A 22988-nucleotide genomic window follows, 5' to 3' on the forward strand; every position below is an offset into this window, starting at 1 on the left:
AGTGTTTCTTTGCATTAATATCCCCTAAGTGGAAATGCCTGTGGCATCTACTTTTACGATTTGGGGTTATCCCCATCTGTTGTAAGATACAGAGGTTAACATCTTAGCTTTTTCTGGGAGATAATCCTAGGCCCTGATCTCATACTGCCCTGAGAAGGGATGTTAGCTGGGAATGTAAAGTGATGCCTCTGTGTGATAATCCAACAAGTGCGCAGAATGGAAATGGATCTGCTTCTGCCCCAAGTACTGCCGTGTTCTAACTCAGGTCTCTAGCCTTTTTTTTGCGTCTGTACTACTTTTCTTTAGACTTGTCAACATTTTTCTTTTCTTTGTGAATTCTCTGTCAGCAGAGCAGCACATGAAAACACCAGTTTTTTAATGTAAATCATTCTATTTGGATGGGTCACACAGTCAGAAAGTATCTGAGCCTATCATGGCATTCTCTGAGGTGCGCTGTGGCCTGTTACCGGATGTGACTCTACTTCCGTTGCTTTAATGGTGGGCTTGGAGCGTCCCCATGAGGGCGTCTCATAAAAAGGTTTGGGTGCCCTCTGGGACATATGCAAGGAAACCTATTATGTGTGTGGATTGGGAAGTTAATAGAGGCCAAGTTATAGCCATTTGCTTTGTGTCTTTTTTTTTTCTTCTTGCCATAAGAAACATCTATATTGAAAACAGTGTCCGGTCACACAGAAATTCAGCCAAACTTTTTTTTTTAAGTCGATGTAAATCTCCCATGCTGTTTAAATGTCGGAACTAAATTTACCAAACTTGGCAGATTTGTAAAGCTGAGCAGGACTGCCAAGTGTTCCCAGTTTCAAGCAGAGAGAGTTCTAACAGTTCCTGAAATACTTGTAGGAGGCACCTGGTGGTAATTGCAGTTTCACAATTCTTCTGAGCGCCTACCTTGCTAGCTGGCATCTCTGTACACTGATGATTATTACAGTGATGATAAAGTGTCAGAATAGAATGTTCCAAAATAAGGCACAGCCCCCAGAGAGCAAGCACGTTCCCACCAAATCTTCCTGCTGGAGAACCCGCTGGAATTAGACTGAGGTTCTTGACATCACAGCCAGCTGGTTACACCAAACAGATAAAGGGGAAGAGGGGCGCAATATGGAAACCACACATGCATACCTGCAGATATAACTTGGCCTACTTTTTTTTTTCCATTTAATCAGGGACTGTTGTCTGAGATTCTGCGTAAGGAAGAAGACCCTCGGACAGCATCTCAGTCTCTTTTAGTAAACCTGAGGGCTATGCAGAATTTCCTCAATCTGCCGGAAGTGGAGCGGGACCGCATATACCAGGATGAGAGAGAGCGGAGCATGAACCCCAATGTGAGCATGGTCTCATCGGCCTCCAGCAGTCCCAGCTCCTCCCGAACCCCTCAGGTGAGATATTCGCTCCACTGACTTTTCACTCTTAGCCTTGGAGATATCTTGCCTTCACTGCTACTGTGTTTTCCCTCAAAAACTAAGAGACATAATTCCAAGACTTTTTAATCCACTGAACATGTGGGTCAGAAGATATGAACCTCTGACCATATGCTAGTGGTTATCTTTTTCTATATCATCCATGCCATTTCTGTCCCTTTAAGAAAGTCCCATTCTTCCACATGTGGCAGGAGGGCAGCAGTGGGTGGAAGGGTAAGCACTAGATGTCTACATACAGCTGTTTGGTTATCAAAGAAGGGGCTAGCGGATTTGTATTGAAGCTGAGTTTGCGAAGCATTGCTTTTCCTTCAATTGTGTATTTATTTGGATGGGGGCAGGGGACAGCTAGCGTAGTCCAAGTTCTGCTTGATGCAATCTGAAAGAGACAAAGTCAGGGAGGAACCTGTGTGTGATGGAAGCATGCCAATGCAGCGGCTAGATCCGAATGACTGGGAGCTCATTCAGTGATCCCTTAGAAAATGGTAGTGGAAATGTAGGCCTTAATTATTTTCCTTCCTACAGTGATGTCCACAGGACCCTGACTCAGCTTTCCATCCCTCCTTTCTTCGTACTTTAAAAGCATTCTGTTCTCAGGTCCTCCTGCAGATGCATACGTCTAGTAATGTGTGATTTAAAGATTTTAACTGAAGGGTCAAGGTCTCAAGTCAGCCAAGCGTCATTTCCAATTCAGATCTGAGCCCACTTATTTTTAGCCTACTCCCTACTTCCCCTCAACTTTTACTAATCAACGGATTTATGGTAAAGCCACCCCATTTACTGTTGCTAGCATGGTTGCAGGTTCCTTCTTGAGTGATAGTTTTCAAAAAAATATTTAACAGGTACACATTTGTACAAATCAGAAAAATGGGTACTTTGAAAATAAAGGGTTTTTTTTTTTTTTTTGCTTAGATACTATAGTTTTGGGTTTAGGAGTTTGTTTTCTGTTAAGTTCTAAGGAACTGATTAAGCAGAATCTTCTAATAGAAATATTTGAGCTTTTTCAAGTATATCCATTTTTTCACACATCTTAACTCTTTTTATATTTTGCACTCTGCAATAGATTTTTTAACTGAAGATAATTTTCTATCATGCACTGCCAAACTGTGATACTTAGACTTTAGTGTTTAGTGAATTATGAATTTTAGTTACTGTTAAACCAAAAATAAGTCTCTTGATTGCTTACTTTGGACCACTGTAACCAAGCTTTTTTATCTTTATTTTTATTTTTTAAAAATTTTGGGACATACATGTTGAGCTATTGAGTTGGACAAGTTGTTAATTTGCACTAATATTTACTTCTATTAAATTCACCAACATTTTTGCCACTTTTGAAGCCCATTGAATCATTACAGGAGAATCCAGCCATGCTTCATGGCCATTTAATTGGGCAAGTTTTCTCAGAAAATCACTCCTCCTTGTTAGAAAATCACACAGGTCTGTGTGTTTTGTTTTCCACTCCTTCGTAATATTTTTCCAACAAGATTATATCTTAGGCATCTTTTCAAAGACCTGGTAGCTTTCAGAGCCAGACCAACTTACAACACCACACAGTTAAGGTCAGGACCCTGACTCAGGACCCTGACTTAGCTTTTTTAAACAGCAAAAAATCCTGTCTAGAAAATTCCTAGATCAAAGTGCCCTTTAGGGACAAGTATACCAGGGAAATTGAACGTTTAATTTCACAGTTTTGAGATTTCTGAAAATAAATGTAAAATGTTTTTCTCGAAATAGTTTTGAGAATACAGTCATGGCACTGACATTTTTACATTGTCTGGAACATTCTTCTTTTTCTGTTGGTTAAACATTGAGAAAGTTACTGAAGACTTTTAAAATATTTCATGATTACCTACTTATCCAAAATTCTTTACAGAACTATCTCAGTAGCAAAGATCCATAGTACTGTAAGTCTTTCATTGTGCAAATAAATGTCAGAGGGGTACCCACTGATTCAGCCTTTGAGTTGGAGCCAGCAATGCCGGGCACACACACACACGACCTTGCATAGGTCCATGGAGATTAGTTTCCAGATCCCGTCAGTACTTTGTTATCAGTTTAAAACAAATTGAAGACTTTGCAAGTTTCAAATTCAACCTCAAGAGCCTCTTCTCATAACCTTCAATTGGCCAGTATTCCTCAATGTACTTAAAAATAACAAAACAACAGTACAAGTATAAGAATAATCATTTATTGAGCACTTATTGTATCAGATATTGCAAACATTTTGCATGAATCGGATCCTCACCATTTTGCACCGTTGTTCTCATTTTACATGAGGTTTACATTTTAGATGAGGAAACTGAGGTTTAGATGGGTTAAAAACCTTGTGTAAGGTCACACGGCTGAGTGATAGAGCTAGAATTTGAACTCTGGTTATTCTGATTCCAAGGCTGGGCCCCTAACCATCTATTTCAGTGCTTTGACTTTAGCCCTCAGTGTTCTAGAGAAGATTTGACCAGTCAGGTGAGATTAGTCAGTGAGTCTAATAAGAAACCTGCCTTGAGAAAGGCAGAAATGGTATGCTAAAATATGCACTTAACAGGAAAAGCACTGAACGTTAATTAGAAGTTTTAAGAAGAAAAGGGAGTTTTCTTGAAAAAGATGAGAGAGGATTGGACTATTGAGGGAATAGCTCAAACTTGAGGGCAAGAAGAAACATGTAAAAACAGCACTAGTACGAATTGGAGGTTTTGGAGGCAGAGTAGCACAGTGATTCCTGAGCCTGCGCTGAGCCTGTGCTGTGGAGCCTGCGAGACTTGAGTTCAGATCATGGTTATTTCACTTGCTGCTGTTTCACTTGCTGCCAGCAAGTGAAGTATCCTCTTTTATTTTCAGTTATCTTCATCTGTAAAGTGAAAATAATAATGTCTAACTCACTGTGTTCTTAAAAGAATAAGATGTGATAACAACAACCAAAAAGCACTTTTTGGAGTGCCTGGCACGTAAAAAGTACTACATCAATTATTCTTATTATTACTTTGCAGTAATTAGAAAATAGTATGAGACAGGGAATTCAAAGGAGAATGGCAAAGGTCACTGAGCGCTCTTAGGAATCAGAGCCTTCCTGGAAACTTAGGACATAACTCCGGCTTCAAGACACTGTTGAGAATGACCCCATGGTGTCCACCCTGCATGCCATGTCTTTCTCCAAACCTGCATACTGTCAATCCAGCAGGGGAACAACAGCTCAGGACATCCACAAAGGGAACATAGTGGTTTAGGATTCTAGGGCGGGTGGGGATGAAAAGAGAAAACAATCCACTTTAGACCAAATCAGCTGGCCATGCTCAGGAATGCAACGGTTGGGGCAGACTTTTCCCTTTGTCCTGTTGCCCTGGGTTCTGAGAACACCAGAGCAAATGCTCTGCAGTCTTTTGGATCAAGTAGATTCAAGCGTTTTAGGGTTATCCTAACCCCAAGAAGTACAGACACCTTCTATATTGTCCTTCATTTGTCTCTGAAACGGATGGGAAATCATTCAATTAAAACGAGCACGGCAGACTACATAAAACCACAATATGAGTTTAAGAAAATGAAGACGGCACTTCAGAGGCATTCTGAAGCCTCGTTTTATGAAATGAAATTTTGTTTCATTTCCACTGATTTCCTAGGTGAAATTAGGTGACTGTCTGGGTAGCATAATGATGATAATGGTGGGAAGCCATACATACTCGAATGACATACGTAAAGCTTTAATAAAGTATGAGAGAGACTCAGGGGAGTGCATTAAATTGAGTAATAATTTATTATTTAGAGACCTCTACCCATTTACTCATTTTTTCTGGAAGAATTGGCTCTTCCTCCAAGGTGTACTATTTTCAGAAAGAAAAAGGTAACTGTGTGTGTGTTCTGCATGCTTGTGTTGCAGGAAGCTGATCTCTTGAGTTTGGTGCCCAGAGTAGCCATCGTACCTGTGAACTGTCTCAGCTACTGTGAGGGAAAGAACAAGGTTGACAGGACTCTGCATGTCCTATAGGAATGCACTGCAATTATTTCCAATCACAATTAACCTGATTAGAATAATGGACAGGAAGTGTCCCTCTGTAGCTAATGCAGTTTGGCATCAGCTGACTGAAATCCTTTGATAATTTCTGCACAGATGGCTGGGCTGAATGCAGCACTTTTTAAATTATTATTTTCATGGTCTCTTGGTAGGCCAAAACCTCGACACCGACAACAGACCTCCCCATTAAGGTGGACGGCGCCAACGTCAACATCACAGCTGCCATTTATGACGAGATCCAACAGGAGATGAAAAGGGCCAAGGTGTCTCAAGCCCTGTTTGCCAAAGTGGCTGCAAATAAAAGTCAGGTGAGTGGTTTTTAAAAGAGCAAAAGCGAGGGCTGTTCTCCTCCTCCCACCAATAAAAATACATCTGTTCCTATAATAATAATAACAACAATAATAATAATCCCTAGAGAACCTGTCGTGTTCTGCATTTTGCTCTATGGTTTGCTTTTGTTCCCATCAGAGTTCAAAATAGAGACTAAGTCAAAATCCAGTTTTTTTTTTCTTTTAAAGAATTGTTTTTTCAAAAGGAATCAGCCTTGAATGGTTTCCCTCCTAATTCTGAATATTGCTATGCATCCTTTCTTTCTTTCTTTCTTTTTGGTATTTGAGCAAAACTTAGTGTGTTCAAAACAGCATCTTCCTGAGACCAAGTTTTAGCCAGGTCTCATCACCTCTCTTATTCCCACCAGGGAAATGGATGACTTTGTTATAATAACCGCTTTTCCTCAGCCCCAGGGACACCTTGCAATGTCAGGTGTTTCTTTTATGTATAGAATGCAGTTGTTTTTCCAGGAGAAAACACACATCGGGGAGTGCAGAGTGAGTGCTAAAATCTTTAACAGAAAAACATAGACGCTTATCCAGTACAATTTTTCAGAGTGCTGGGATTGTGGGGAATGGAATGCTCCAGGGAAAAGGGTAGACAGATGCTTAGGTTTTTTATTTCTGAAAGCAGAAACAGTTGATGGGATCTACTCTGTTTCAATTCATTTAAAGGGACAACTACCGCCCTATCCTAGAATGGGTTAGCTTGAGGCGCCTACTTATTTATCCCTGGGTTGAACAATTACCCAAATGCAGGGTAGAGGCAACAAAAGTTAGTTAAAGCTTGATTTTGAGAGTCCTTTGATTCTGAGCTTGATTTCCTCTGTGGCCTTGCATGACAAATGTTTTCGTCCCTACATATGTAAATGGTAAAATGGTCCACCATCTCCCTAACAAATCTTCTGTTGTGTGCTATAAAGGAAGGAAGTTACTGAATATTGTATTAAGCAAGGTGGTTTTTAATGAAAATTAAGTTTTTAAAATGATAGTCAGATGCTATATTTATACTAATTATATGGTTTTGGGAATAGCCTTTTTTTCCTGTGGTTTTGCAGTAACCTGACTTAAGTTATTTTTCAGATGTTAATAAAGGGAGAGCAGTAGAATATCCAGCAATTTCGAAGAGGATTGAAATATTGGTTTCCCATTTCAATTTCGATGTAGTAATCTTTCCAGATTAATCTTTCTCTCACAATGAAGTCATTGAAATACAGTTTGCTAAGATATAATGTCCAACCATAGTATGAAATACATGAAAAGAAAATACCATAGAGCTTTCTTAAACTGTTAAATGCATAAAATCCCGTGTACCACATGGCAAAATATAATGAGAGTTGGAGCTGTTAAACGAATAAAGCTGTTAAATGCATAATGCCACTTGGCAAAACTACTGTGCATTTAATGGTTTTCCACTGTGTAATAAAGGACATATGTGGTAAATGTGCAGTAAGTATAAAGCTACACAATTGATTCTGCAAACCTGCCCCTTAGTTGTGACTTGACATAAATATCAAAGCTTCACTCAGTCCTCCTTTTATAAGCAGCTTTCAAGAAAATCTGAAGGCCACAGTCTGAGAACTTGACTCAGAATGCTTGTAATCTTCCTGTTGACTTGGCACTATTGCTTCTGGAAATAGTGATGCCTCCAGCCTCCCCAAGTAATTCAGGTGGCTGATTGAAAAGTGTGCTTGCCAGTTGGACAAACTTAGCTCTCCAAATTTTTGTTGCCTCCTGAAGAACTCAGTAGCCCTGTTTTTGCCGAATCTGGAGGAAAACATAGTACTAGGAATTAATATGCTAAAGGATGAGATTGAGCCTAAATGGGGATAAGATGCTTTGTTTTTCTTTTTTCCTTTGGGACAATGATTTCATTCTCATTTATGAATAGGGAACTTTATTTGTAAGTAGCTGACTAGATTTGCAAATCAGGCATTAAGTTTTTTAAAAATGGCATTGCCAAGCAAAATGAACTTAACTGACAGTTTCAAAGGCAATTTAACATAAGTTATTCACTCTACTTTGTAAGCACTACCAGCATTTGCTTGATAAAAAGCATACTTAGTGAAATCAATTGATGTGGTACTTTGCACATGTATTTGGTGTGTATCCATAAGATGTGTGTGTGTGTGTGTGTGTGTGTGTGTGTGTGTGTGTGTGTGTATGGAGTGGCTGAGAAGGCAGACGAAGAGCAAGGGCGCTCCATTCTCTTGGAGGTGAAATTAGGAGAACCTTTAACAGGAACTCTTGTGAACTGTAGTGGGTTTGGAGCCTGGGAGGCCCAGTTCAAACATATATAGTAACCCCTCCCCTTCCATTTTAAATGTCTTTTAAAATAGAAAGGAAACCCTCATAAAATCTCATTCACTGCATGGTGTGAATTACTGTCACCATATTAAGAATGATACCTAACACTGCCTGTGTGTTAGGCACACTTTGAATGAAGAGTAGGAAAAAGGGAGGACATTTTTAGAGATTAAGGGTGGTGGGCCAAGATGGTCCTTGAGGGCTGTACGTGTTTAGGGAACAGGCACAGTTGGAGGAGGGGTTCAGAAAAGGAACTGAAAGAGGGACAAACGTTTGCAGTTTTGCCTGTGGTCCTGTTGGGGAAAATAGTATTACTGGAAAGTGTGTGTTTTCTTAGTGGGTGGGTTACATCAGGGCGCATTTGTAGGGTCGTAGACCACCTGTTCCTTTAATTGGGCTTCAGCTCCTTTGTCATGGCCAGGCCAGTCCATCATCTGATTCCACTGAGTGCCTCCTATCTGACCCTTGCCCCTTTCTTCATGGGAGAGAAGTCAAAAACGTAAAGCAGGGGTAAAAATAAGAGGGAAAAGTATGCTTATGCACGTTTCACCTTTTACTTTTGCTTCGTTTTCAATTTAGGATCAATTTTAGGTGGGGTGTGTGTGTGTGTGTGTGTGTGTGTTCTGAAGACTGTTTTCCTTTTCTTTCTGCAGAATGTTCAGATTATTGGTCTTCATGGGATAGGATGTACTATGGTCCATGGTTGATCTCTGTGAACTAGGAGTGGGAGTCCTCAGTAGGAGCCATAGTGCAAAGGCATATGGCATTTTCTACACACCTTCAGTATGGCCCTTACATACAAAGGGCCTCCAGGGAATGAGTGCCCCAGCATGCAATTGAAGTGGCTGTGGGAACTCCTTGTCCCTTGATAGCTTCTTGTAATCTCCCTGTCCCTCTTACTCAAATTCTGTAGGGTTACTTTCCCCTTTCCTCCCCAACTGCAGCTTATCAAATGTGATCTGGGCAGTGGGAATCCAGTAGGGAGCAAACACAGTGACCGTGGGCACCCTCACTGCAGCCCTCCAGGGCCGGCCATCAGTTGCCCCCTTCCCCAGACATTAATTCACGGTTTCTCTCCTGCCCTCTTCTCTTTTTTATATAGTTCACAGTATTCAGCTCATGGAATGCTGAGGATCACCCAGAGGCTGGTTTTCTTTTGGAAAGAGAGTGAAACTTCCTTTGTTATTTGTATACCCAAAGACCAAACTCTACATATATGACTGTCTTTTCCTACTAGGTTTGGGTGAAAACAGAGTAGGTAGAGGAATGGGAAGGGGCTTATTTTAATCCCTGTTCTACCCTGCCCCCATTAAAAAAATAAATAAAACGAACAAAAATGTTAGAAGGGCACTGGGTTTGCTTTCTTTTTTCTTTTCTTTCTTCCTTTTTTTTTGGCGGGTGTGGGGTCTTGCTTTCTACATTAGGAAGGTAGAGAGAATCTGAGACATTGCAAAAAGGAGAAATAGACAACCTGGTTGTAAAGCTCAGTTGGTGGTAATGAAAGGGCCAACCCCAGAGTCTTCTGGGATAGAAGAAAGGGAGTGATCTGGGAATAAATGGACCCAGAGGGGTCTCTGATGAGATGACATTGGAGATGCCCTCATCTCCACCAAGATTTAAAGACCCCTGCCAATCCTCCAATTCTGCTCCCTGCCACGCACACCTTCCCAGGCCCACAGATTGCAGGGGCTACCACTGGGACCAGGAATGGGGGGGGGGTCCTCACTCCTACTACAGAAGAGGGAGGGAGGCACAATTGTGATCCCACTGCATCTGGGCAGAAGGAGTTTCTGGCCTTCAGTATACAATTCTGAAATCATTTCCTCCATAGAAGCTGTGTTCTTCATGGTGACTGGATTTCAATGTGTTCTAGGCTTTATGTACGTTAGGATTAAATAGATTTTGTGTACTGACTGGCCTTTATTCCTTATCACTGTCTCACCAAAAAAAAAAAAAAAATTCTGTGTTCTCACCTACTGACTTAACAAGTTATAATCCTAAGTAGAAGGTTTCTTAAGCTTTAGATGTAGATTACAAACTCAGATTTTATGGACATTCTTCTTTATTGTAAAATATCTCCTTACAGATGATCTACTTTGCTTAACAGGCTAAATGATTTAAAATATACGGGTCTTTCAGACATAGAGAATGGACTTCAGGACATGGGGAGCGGGAAGGGGAAGCTGGGATGAAGTGAGAGAGTGGCATGGACATATATACACTACCAAATGTAAAATAGATAGCTAGTGGGAAGCAGCCGCATAGCACAGGGAGATCAGCTCGGTGCTTTGTGACCACCTAGAGAGGTGGGGTAGGGAGGGTGGGAGGGAGACGCAAGAGGGAGGAGATTTGGGGATATATGTATGTGTATAGCTGATTCATTTTGTTATAAAGCAGAAACTAACACACCATTGTAAAGCAATGACACTCCAGTGAAGATGTTAAATAAATAAATAAATAAACTAGAAAAAAATATATACAGGTCTTCATGGCAGATCCTTTTATAAGCAAAAATAAAGACAGACAGCTGTACATAAAGAAAAATAATTGGTATATTATTTGGTTTCTTTCCTTCCTTTTATCGCTCTTTGCTATTGGAGTTTATATCACATTCAGTATATGTGCTAACATATTTTTTTTCATTCAATCATGGGTTACTATATTAATCTTTGCTTTTGTGTCTCTTCTTAAAAATATCCCAAGCACAAGTTAGTTGTACATATTTCCTTTTTAAAGAAATAGCTTCTATTTTATGATTACTTAAGTAAAACATCCTCGTTTTATTTTGTATTTTTTATTTTTAATTCTCAAAGGCATTTCTTTTCTTCTTTAATGTTATTTATTTTGAATAGGTAGCATATGTTCATTGTACAAGCTTCAAAAAGAAACAGAAGCGTATACAGTGACTAGTTTTCCTCCATCCCTCACCCCCTTAGCCATCCTCAGAGGCAGCCACTGCTAACATTTCTCCTCTATCTTTGGAAACACAAATGTATATACTTTTTTTGTCCCTATGCACAAATGACTAGCATACTTTACATGTGATTCTGCTTGATTTTTTTCTTATAAATCTCAAAGATCTTGCCACATCAGCACACAGAGCCCCTTCTTCTTTTAAGCTGCTGTATAGTATTCAATGGAATGGATGCACCATGATTTATTTGACTCTCTTCCTTTGATGGATATGTAAATTGTTTCCAATCCTTCCATATTAAAAATGATGGTGTTTACATTCCAATTGACCTCCTTGCCAGCAATGCCCAAGGGTCCCAGCCCCTATACCCTCACCTAAGACATTTTAAATGACTCAGCTGACTACAGTTTTGGCAAATATAAAACATTTACAATAAACAAAAATGAAACAAAACAAAACCCTGAACAACTGGAACCTCCCGCCTCTCCTTCTCCCATGAGTTGGGCCCCTGAAAGTGAAGCTAGGGCTCCCGCAGGCAGGTCCCGAGCTAGTGGTCTGGTCTGGCTCCCCTGCACGTGCAGCGGCATCTGGGGATGGAGCCGCACACCGCCCTACTGCGCTCCTCCCGGGGCCCACCTCCCCTCTGGGGCCTGTGGGCCCATGCAAGCGCTGCAGAGGCCCATCACGCTGAGTGCCACCTGCCATTTGTGGGGCGGCAGGTGACAGGAAGAGACCGCGCACCCCCGAACTGTCACCTGCATGCCCCAGCTTCATTTTTAAAAATGTAGAAAATGAAGAAAAGCGTAAAGGCAAAAACATGAATCACCCATAATTCCACCATCCAGAGATAGTTGCCATTAACCTTTTAGAGTCTTCTAATGTGTAAGTGTGGGTTTGCACATGTGTGTTTATATCCTAGTTGGGATCACACTGTAATAAGACAAGTTAAAACTATAATTTTCTTAAGGTCAACGTTTCATGTGGGAGAGTAAATTTATGAATTATAAAATATCTTGTTTCATTATTTTGTTTCTTAGCCTTTAGAAACTATTGCCCAAGGATCGGTTTTGCGACTTTGCACAAAATATGATTTGACAGTTACCTTATTTATTAAGCTCTCTTTATGGAGATGGCTTTATCGGGGCTGGGATTGCTCGGGCTGTTGGAAGTAAATGTTTGATTACCCCAATCTCTGGTATAAAAAGTGACAGGAAAAACTGGCCGTATGATGCCAGTTGGTGATGAGCTGGTGGTCTAAGTCTCGCTCGCAATGCTTTTGCTTTTGTCGTCTTGTCTTCAGTGTGTAAGGCAGACTAAAATGAGGCATGTGGCCTTGACTGAGTAGCTGCCCCTTGCTGCTGGGCAGGTTTCTTTGGAACACATTTTGACAACCTATCAAAAAGCAGTTTCTACTCTTGTCAACTGGGGCATGTATACTACAATGTCAGGTCTGTCCACCAAATTCAAATGAAAAAAAATTAATATATTTACACTACACTTACCTTTTTTTTTTTTTTTTGTGGTACGCGGGCCTCTCACTGTCGTGGCCTCTCCCGTTGTGGAGCACAGGCTCCGGACGCGCAGGCTCAGCAGCCATGGCTCACAGGCCTAGCCGCTCCGCGGCATGTGGGATCTTCCTGGACCGGGGCACGAACCCGTGTCCCCTGCATCGGCAGGCGGACTCTCAACCACTACGCCACCAGGGAAACCCTACAGTTACCATTTTTAAAAAACTGTTATACCAAGTAGTGAAGAAATTAGGCTTCTCAATATTCTTAAATGCCAAACTAAGTGGGCAGTCAACACAGTGATGCCCAAGCGTCAAGTTGAACCCTTCACTTTCTTCCTTTATCTCTCAGCATAATTCAAAGGATTAGATTCTTTTGAGAAGTGATCAGCAGAAATTCCTGCAAGATCTCAGTTTTTACATCAGTCTTATAATGAGGAATTGGGTTCTTTTTACCACTCCTGCAATTAATTATGTTAACGTTTCATGCCCTAAAACTAGCCTTTATGGGAACCCATAATTAGATAACAATGAAGGTTAATTACAGTTTGTATGCAGCTCATAAAATGTCATATACCTTTATCCATTGCTAAAGTTTCTGTACTGGTTTTAAGCACATTTTTGTGTACTGCAGAAACCCTTGAGTTGCATTATTTTGCCTGTTCATGACATGGCACCTTTAGGAACTTGCATTTGACTTTGAAGCAAATCAGGTTGACATATTAAAAGCCATCTTTCTGAACTCTCCAGCCCTCTTTCAAAGATGACATTGAGTTAAACCATGGTTCTTACAGTTGGAGAATGTTGGTGCCTGTGAGTGGTTCCTCCTGTTTTGCTGTAGAGACCGTTTAATCATCTTGCTTGGGACTTCCCTGGTGGCGCAGTGGTTAAGAATCCGCCTGCCAATTCAGGGGATGCGGGTTTGATCCCGGTCCCGGAAGATCCCACATGCCGCAGAGCAAATAAGCCCGTGTGCCACAACTACTGGGCTTGTGCTCTAGAGCCCATGAGCCACAACTACTGAGCCTGTGTGCTGAAACTACTGAAGCCTGCATGCCTAGGGCCCGTGCCCCGCAACAAGAGAAGCCACTGCAATGAAAAGCCTGCGCACCGCAACCAAGAGTAGCCCCGGTTCGCCGCAACTGGAGAAAGCCCGCGTGCAGCAACAAAGACCCAACGCAGCCAAAACAAAAAAAGATCATCTTGGCCTTCCCTGGTGGCGCAGTGGTTGAGAGTCCGCCTGCCGATGCAGGGGACGCGGGTTCGTGCCCCGGTCCGGGAAGATCCCACATGCCGCGGAGCGGCTGGGCCCGTGAGCCATGGCCACTGAGCCTGCGCGTCCGGAGCCTGTGCTCTGCAACGGGAGAGGCCCCAACAGTGAGAGGCCCGCGTACCGGAAAAAAAAAAAAAAAAAATCATCTTGCTTTCACAGGGCCAAGACTAGGATTAGGCATGTAGGCTTGCTAGGCCTCGGGTGCAAAATTCAAGGAGGCTCACACTTTCAGAGTCACGTTCCTTAAATTTTGCACATTAGTCGCTTGCTTGCCTCACTCTAGTCCCAGCCCTGATCTTTCAAACAAGTCTTATGCCTGGTTTTCTGCTGTGTCTGCTTTCTTTCCCCCCTGCACTTATGAGTTTTTGAGGCAGTGTGCATAATATGTAGGTTTTTTTTTTTTTTTTTTTTTTGCGGTACGCGGGCCTCTCACTGTTGTGGCCTCTCCCGTTGCGGAGCACAGCCTCCGGACGTGCAGGCTCATTGGCCGTGGCTCATGGGCCCAGCCGCTCCGCGGCATGTGGGATCTTCCCAGACCGGGGCACGAACCCGTGTCCCCTGCATCGGCAGGGAGAATCCTAACCACTGCGCCACCAGGGAAGCCCTCATAATATGTAGTTTTGTATCATAGGTATGCTAGAATTTGGACCTGAAGTCAGGGACTAGAAATGTGTTGGTTGTTTTCTCCTTGATATTTTAGTCTAGTACATTTTGCTGTTAATATCTTTCTAGTATTTAAGTGGAGAAGACTCCAGCTTCATTCTTTTTGACAGATAAGGATGTTTTTTTTCAGGTACATGTTCCCATCTATGTGTATATGTATGTGTGTACATACTTATATAAAGTCATACTAAATCTCTGTCCTGTTATATAGCTATGTATATCCCATATTTCTACGGTAAGGAAGGCAACAAGATTTTATGAAATCCCCTCTTGACTTGGGCCCTTTATAACAGAGGTTAAGGAGTTGTTCAGAAATAAAATTTTCATTACTCTCAATTACAGATTCACTCTTTGCAAACACATCCATAGACATGTGAGACACATGCCCAGAGACAGCTGAAAATTAGTCCCCATGAAAATACAGTTTAGAACTTAGTGTACAATTTTGAGAAATAAAAAGAGAAGCAGATCATTTTACTTATTACATTCAAGGTATAAAATAATTAACCTTGAACTGTAACCAAATGCTCAGCACAAATCTTTTTTCAGGTGTAGATGACCTCCTTGTCAGGGATTCACTGAAGCCCTTGACAAGTCTCCCTTGCAGTTTAGCCTTTTATCCATTTCAGTTTTCTTGATTAGGTTATCTTGAATCATTAGGGGGTTTATTTATTTTAATAGACACTTATTGGATTCATGAAAGGAGAATTCGGTGACTAAGAAACAAGAGCTGAATATTATCTGGCTCATTTCACACTTCAGAAGAGTCTCAACCAGCTGAAGAGAAACTCTTTCACAGTTACAAAAGTTTGTTTGGGGACTTTATGTGCTTCCGTTTAGAAAGTGAACTGCCTGTAGTTAATAATACGAATTTTCATTTGAGTCGTTCAGAAAACATTCCCTTTTGGTTACATATGCTGACATTTTCTGTATTGAAGATGTGGGTGAGTAAATGGCCTTTTACATTTCTGTTGCAAGAAGCCTTGTGTCATTCTCCTGAAGAACGGTTCATTTGCCGGCTTATTCATTCATTGGGGTTCCTAGATGGGCAAAAGGGGAAGGGGATTCTTACTATTTGTAGACTCAGTTCACTCGTCAGCTCTGTGATAGGTACATCAGGGGGCACAGTAACGACTGTGACAAGGCCTTCCCTTCAAGGCCAGTACAACCTTACTTAACAGGAACAAACGTATTTACTACATCTCTTTTTGGAGATCAGAGCAGACTGTGAACTTGCATTTGTTTCTTAGCAAGTCCTGGTTTGTATTCGTTTTGAAATATTATAAAAACTAGGAAATTTGTCACTAACACAGAACTTAATTTTGTTTTTAAAGGAAAAAATATGGGAACAGGGACATGTTGGAGTTATTACCTGTGTCCTGGGGTAGGAAAATAAGCAACTTAGTACACAGTGAAATTTCAGTACCACGGACAGGAACCCCACTCTTTCCATCTCCTTCCCCTCCCCCATCACTTAAACCTAAGGCTTGGAGCTAGGATTCAAACCCATATCTGATGGGCTCCAAATTCAGACCCTGGGCTGTATTATTGTTTTCTGAAAGACCTCCTTGTTCATTTGAATAGTCTCAGCATTTGGTATGTAGTTTGGAGAATATGTCACTCGTTTATCATCTACTTGAGTTTTTAAACCTTTCAATATTTTTATAAGTGTAATAGATATTGTCCTTCCTCATTCATTTTCAATGTGAGAGAGCTTTACAAATTCTCATTTGAACAACAGCAGCATACACATGCACACACACATACACGAAAATGGTTAAAATGATGAGAATAGATTTTTTTAAATGATTGATATAGTTTGGTACTTATGAATATGTCATTTTTTTAAGAATGAAAACTTCTGGAAGATGAAGCTTACCAAGTATGTAATTTACCACTAGCAGGCCGCTGTGGGCCTTCATTGATACCCAGCAACATGATTTCACTATGAAAAAAAAAGATATCTAGACTAGGGTAAGTGGTGTTCTTGACTTTATCATAGTCCTTTCTCCAAGAACTTCTTGTTAAAAAAGAAGGAAGGAAGGAAAGTAGGAAGGGAAAGGAAAGAAGAAAGAAAAGAATTCTTTGTCATGTCAGTTTAAAAGCCTTCAATGACTCCCTTGGCCCCTAGGACTAACATGACATTTCTTTGCATGGTCTTCTCTATGACCTGACCCCCACCTCCATTTCTAGACCGTGCGTTAGCCACACAAAGTTGTTTCTGATTCCTTGAATGTGATAATTTTATAAGCCCCTGCATTTGCTGATAATGTTATCTCTTCTTGGAATGTGATTCCAATCACTTCCTCTCCCCACCTGGTGAAATTCATCTTTATCTTTCAAGGCCCACCTTATGAGTCCTGTTCTCTGTGATCACATATTCCCTGAACTTCATGGTCAGAATTACCTAATTACCCTTTGGTGATCTCAGCTAACCTTTTAAGTAAAAAGCATGGCCCACAGTAGATGGGTGATCAGTACAAGCTTATAAACTAATGTTCTGAGAGACCTCTGTCACTGTTTGCATTTATATACCGTGGTAAATTGGATCACCCTCTTTTCTTTATCTTATTCTTGCATTAGAGATGGGGGAAAAAGAGCCCTCAGAATGTTGACAGGGTTGCTTTTGAAAACTAGTGCTCTCCCCCAACACTAACTCTTTTAATTTGAGGCCATGAAACATTCGTCTGGGCTAATTTCTATGCACTCTAATAATTTCAATTCAATCTATTGAGCATTTATTGAACATCTATTATGTGCAAGAAACTATACCCTGGTCTGAAAATGCTAAAGTGGGTAAGAAACAAACAATTTCCCTCCACCCCCATTAAGAAGCTGACTGTTCTGATAGGGGTGCAGGCATGCCCAGCAGTAACAAAATAATCATCAAATTGTGAAAAGGTATAAGCAACATGCTTTCAAATTATGCAGGGGTGAGTAAGCAATTCTTACAAGAGATCAGGTGAGACCATGTTAGCTGAACCTTGAAGTACAACTTCTCATAGCGGGGGTAGAGGGTTGAGTGAGATTTTCCAGGAAAGGGAGTAACATAGCAGAAGCATGAAGATGGGAATATACCAAGCCTATTCAGGGACTGCGAGTAATTCACAGTGGCCGGAGGACAAGGTCCATGGGGAAATTGAGGGGAGATGAGACCATGAAGGAAAAACAGGAGCAAATGGTGGTTCTTATTGTTGCCTCTTCTAATGCTCTTGAATTGTGAACTAGAGGTGTCTCATTTAAGTAAATCCTCAATAAAACTATCAGTTTACTAAAAGATAAACTATGGGGTTATTATTCATCTTTCAAAAAGAAATAATGATACCTTTCTTCAAGTAGTAAGGATTCCTAATACATTTACAACATTATTTGCTTTGTAAATTTAGATTGATGTACAACTTTGTGGGAACATGTGGATTGTAAACAAAATATATCTTGACTGGTGTGAGTGTCACCTCACCTGCAGAGTTGGGCAGAGGTGGTCAGAGTTGTTTTTTCTACTGAGGGGAATATATTTGTTTAAGAGACTGATGAGATGACTAAAATGAGATGTGAATAGGTATTATTTGCTTATGCCCTGAATGCTGGGAACGCTTTATCCATTGATCACAGGGATGTAGCCTTTGAACTTACGTTCTTTCTCTGGGTTCAGATTTTGAAGGTAAAGGTGTTTTAATCATAAATTCCTTAGCATTATTATACTTAGGTTCCATGTACATTTTCCTATGTAAGTTCCAGGTATTCTCTGTATTTTTTGTAACTTTTTATTTTGAACACATTTTAGACTCACAGATTTTGGAAAATAGTACAGTTTCCATATATTTCTCACCTAGCTTCCCCTACTGTAACAGCTACATCACCATAGTGCAATGCTCAAAACCAGGAAGTTAGCATTGTTTTAATACATTAACTGAACTGAAAACTTTATTCTAATTTCACTAATATTTTTAATTAACATTATACTAAATATTAATAGTATTTCCACTAATGTCCATTTTTTGTGCCAGGATCTCAATCAGGAACCATATTGTGTTTAGTTATTTATCCTTAGTTTTCTGCAGTCTGTGACCATTCTTCAGTCTTTCCTTTTTTTTTTTTTTAAATGATCTTGCCACTTTTAAAGAGTACTTGATTGGTTATTTTGTTGAAAATCTCTCAGTTAGGGTTTGCCATGATTGGACTGAGGTTATGCATTTTGGGCAAGACCTCAGATACTGTGTTGTGTCCTTTGCAGTGAGTCATATCACAGAGTTCATGGTTGTGAATATGTCATCACTGGTGATGTTGACCTTGATCACTTGACCAAGGTGGTTTTATTCTTTGTACTTTGACCCTGATGGCTAATCATTGTCTGTTGTTTCTGACAAATAACAAGGTAATAGATCATGGAATGTGGACCTGGAAGGGAACTTAGAGATCATCTTTTGTAAACCCCTTCTTTTACAGTTAAGCTTCCAGAAGATCCAAGAGGGTAACCACTTATCCAAAGGTCACCCAATAATTTAATGTCAGAGCAGGAACTTAGCAGTTTGGTCTCCAAATTGAATATCCTGTGCTTCCTAGCTGTGCTCTGGCACATGTAACTTACTTTGCCTCAGTTTTCCCATACTAAAAATGCGAAACTGACTCTGAATATTCAGCCAACGTTTGGTCAAAGCTTACAACCAGACTGAAAGAGCAATCACAGCTAGGTATATACACCACAGCTCCTGGTGCCCGCTTACAAGGCTGGCCAAGGCTGGAATCAGATGAACTTCTGTATCAGCATCTCCGAAATGAAAATAATTCTCCTGGAATGCTCCACATAACACATAGGGAGCAACAACAAAAAACCTACTTGAGATTTTAACAGAAAAAGGAGATTTGTTTATTAATAATTCATGAGTTCCCATTGAACATGCACGACAGAAACAGTGCTATTCAATAGAGAATACTGTCATCTGTCACTGTTTTATTTGACATTTACACTTTTTTTTTTTTTTTTGCCTGATACTGCAAAACTTTCTTGGATGGCATGCAAAAATTATACACATGAAAAAAATCCCAGTGTGGGGACTCTTTATCTCTTCTGTGATGGGTTCACTCGGTTACATATGTGTGTGTTCAGGCAATAGCGTGGCACTTTCTGGCACATTCATTAAGCCACCAAACAAGCTAATAAGAAACACTATTGAGAAAACAGAGATAAGCATCCCAAGTGGGCTGGTGGAAGGATCATGTGAATAAAAAGATGGAGGGTGAGATGGGAAGTGAGGTGGAAGAATAGATTTCCGGGAGATAAGCGTACAGATCCGTGGAGTGAGCAAGTGAGTCAGAGTGAGGGGAAAGCGAATCATGGCTGCCATGAAGAAAACTGACAAAAATACACTGCCATTTCCGATGCAGAATAAATATTTATAGATGGCATCAGAGGAGCTCCACCAGCAGGGAATATCGGCATTTAGTAGAAGAGCAAGTTAGACTTAGGAGCACCTTGCAGTTTTGTGCCACCGTAAAGTAAGGCTCTTGACAATGTTTCTGCTCCGTAGGTTAGTTATTATTTATAAAAATCACAGAACCAGCTGATACATTCATAAGCTAATTATTGAAGCAGCTGGGTACACATGGTGCAATATGTCCAAGGCTGTGAAGTATCACAGATTTCTTGGGGCCTGCTGTGGCGAGGGTGCGCTGTTGAAGGCTCCATCCCTTAATCTGATCAGCCAAGCAAACACTTTGTGGGGAAACTAGATTAATAACCCTCTAAATACCATGAATGTGCTTCGTCTTCAAAACTGGGTTCCCTTAAACATGCTATTAGCTCAGCTCCATCAGGGATTTGAGGAAGTTCTCTGGTGCCCTGAGAACAGGGTCTTGTCGCCTCCTCCCTGTGCCAGAAATTAATTTGGTTTGCTTATGTCTGCACACATGATCACACTTGTGTCTAATCCGCTCCCTAATAGCTTCAAGGTCAGGACCTTGCATGTCAGTGGGCAAATTGAGCACTACACTTCTTAAAGACTGATGGCAGACAGCACACAGTCCATAACGAGGTCTGTAGTTTGTTCTAAGTGGTTGTAATGAGTGCAGATTATAACAGCGCATATAAATCAAATGCGGCAATGAATGTTGTGCGAGACGTTGCGAGTATCATAAGTGGAGATACCACTCAGCTGTCACCTGTCTCATTTCAAGCTGTGGCTTCCCACAATGCAATTCACTCCTCATGCGGAACAGCAGGTGCTGTCCTCCTTAAGGTCTGGGTATCTCAGAACTTCATCTTTTAACAGATGCAGGTTTTTGTTTTTATTTTCTGTTAAACAATTGGTCTCCATGCTGTAGCCTCCCCTGGGAGATGTTAAACATACCTGTTGGAAACATTTGAAAGAGTTCAGTTGGAGACTTATTCAGATCTGTGAAAAGACAGAGAAATGGAGCTTACTTTTTCCACAGATGGTTTGTTTTCCATTTCAAGAATTCTTTGCTTTGTACAAAGAAACCCTTGAGGAAACACTTTGGGACTAGGAGATTTTTTTAAATATAATTTATTTCCTGATAGGGATAAAAATTGAATCGTCTTCAATTCTCATATATGTTGCACCTTGAAAATCAACCATTACCTGTCTCTCAATTGAGTCGGAAAAAAAGAAATCTATGAAAATACTTGGGAAAACATTTCCAAGCAAATGATTAGATATCTTGTTTTCATTCTTCCTAACCCTCTAACTCTCCCCAGCTCCCAGTTTATTGCAAGAAAAGATCAGGTCTGCACAAATGTGGCCTCTCACTTGTAAAAACAAGGCAGTGTTGTGTTACAGATTAGTTTATAAATCCCCAGTGGCTTCACAGTTCAGTGCCTACAGCTGCTGCAGATGGGCCTGGGTTTTTGTCTCTTTGCGGTGCTGCAGCCGGCAGTTGAAGGAGAAAATGGAATGATCAGGTTATTAACATGGAGGCCGCGAGGAAGAGGCTGCACAATGAGAACAGCTGGTGTTGCTGTCTTGGCTGATGCAGCGGAGATAATCAAATCTTGCCTTTTTTTGGGTAAAGGCAGAAGACACAGTGGAGAGTTAGACAAACAACAGCTTATGATATTATAAGGGGTTTTTATAATACGTGTCAGGAACTTTCATTGGCTTACAAGTTATGATATAGAATTTGTTGAGGTTCGGGATTTATTTTTTACAAAGTCGTTTGTGTTTACTTATGCAACTTTTTAGAAAAATTCTTACTCTTGCAGGAGGCATGATGTGGGACGGTTCTTGTTTTTAAAATTAGCAACGTAGCTTGGAAATGATGGGTTAGAAAGCTACTGCGTAAAATATTTTGACGTGAGTCAGTGAGCGATGTTGACAGCATCCTCTGTATTATTTTCATATAATCCATCATTATTTGCATTACAGTTTCTTTCTTGTGCAGTTGCAAGAGAACATCCGGATGCCAGAGTTGGGAGGCAGACATTTGCAGGTGTGACCCGTCCAACTGCGTACCTTCCTGCAGGTGTGGCTGAGGCAGGAAGGTGATGGTTAAAAGGGCCTGGAGCCCATTGCATTCAGAGATTGAGCAGGAGTAGAGTTTTTCATTCTAGCTGAGGTTGTTATGGAGGAGTTATTGATAATTGTGAGGCCATTTCCTCTCTATTTATACTTAGGTATTTTTTCTTCTTTAGAATTTGCCATTTTGCAATACATGTTTGTTCATCTTCACTTTTTTCTTGGAATGGAGTACTATCCAGTTGGGTAATTTTTAAAAATTGTTGCTGACGAACATGAATTACTCTTGCTGAGAATTGGATAGCTACAATCTTCCTTGAGTATCTTTTACAAAGGAACTGTAAATTAATTGAGAATATATTCAATAGGAAGGGTGATAAGATAATTAATAAAGACCAAAGATCCTCAGGTATTGGTGTAACTATATGCGTGGTCATTGGTTGGTTTTCAGAGTTGTCAGGCTGTATCACTGTTTTCCCAGTTTGGTGGGAACAAGTTTGATGTAAAAATATGATAAACCAGTGTGGTACTTGACTGCACTCAAACCCGCCTCTGCTGCTCTGCACTCTTCAGGTTAATTCAAGTGACCTTCTCTGTTTCTAGGGCTGGCTGTGTGAACTGCTCCGCTGGAAGGAGAACCCCAGCCCAGAAAACCGCACCCTCTGGGAGAACCTCTGTACCATCCGTCGCTTCCTGAACCTTCCCCAACACGAGAGGGATGTGATTTATGAAGAGGAATCGAGGCACCATCACAGCGAGCGCATGCAGCACGTGGTCCAGCTTCCCCCTGAGCCAGTGCAGGTGGGCGTCCCCTTCTCCCACAAACCAGAGCAAAGCTGTTGGTGCCAGTAGCTGTGAAGGGTCATAGGGGCACACCACATCACCTCCCCTCGGAAGGTGTCTCATGCCATGTCCCCAAAAACAGAGGGCCCTGTTTTCACAGTGGGCACAGTGTGTGTGTGCGTGTGTGTGTGTGTGTGTGTGTGCGCGCACATGCTCTCTCTCTCTCTCTCTCTCTCTCTCTCTCTCTCTCTCACACACACACACACACACACACATACACACACACACACACACAAATGACTGA

At 41.0% G+C, this 22988-nt stretch overlaps 1 protein-coding gene across 3 annotated transcripts in view; it reads left to right on the forward strand.

Annotated features, from left to right (window-relative positions):
- Positions 1–22988, forward strand: part of SATB2 (SATB homeobox 2) — a 192176-nt gene that overhangs the window by 133508 nt on the left and 35680 nt on the right. For all 3 annotated transcript variants that reach the window (XM_027124972.1, XM_027124950.1, XM_027124960.1), the window contains exons 8-10: positions 1182–1394; positions 5589–5744; positions 22505–22702. In XM_027124972.1, coding sequence (XP_026980773.1) covers positions 1182–1394; positions 5589–5744; positions 22505–22702 — 567 coding nt within the window. The remainder of the gene's footprint in view (positions 1–1181; positions 1395–5588; positions 5745–22504; positions 22703–22988) is intronic.

This window comes from Aethalodelphis obliquidens, unplaced genomic scaffold (assembly GCF_003676395.1).
Source record: "Aethalodelphis obliquidens isolate GAN/ISIS:26980383/991018 unplaced genomic scaffold, ASM367639v1 scaffold2, whole genome shotgun sequence".
In the NCBI taxonomy this organism is placed as follows: Eukaryota; Metazoa; Chordata; class Mammalia; order Artiodactyla; family Delphinidae; genus Aethalodelphis; species Aethalodelphis obliquidens.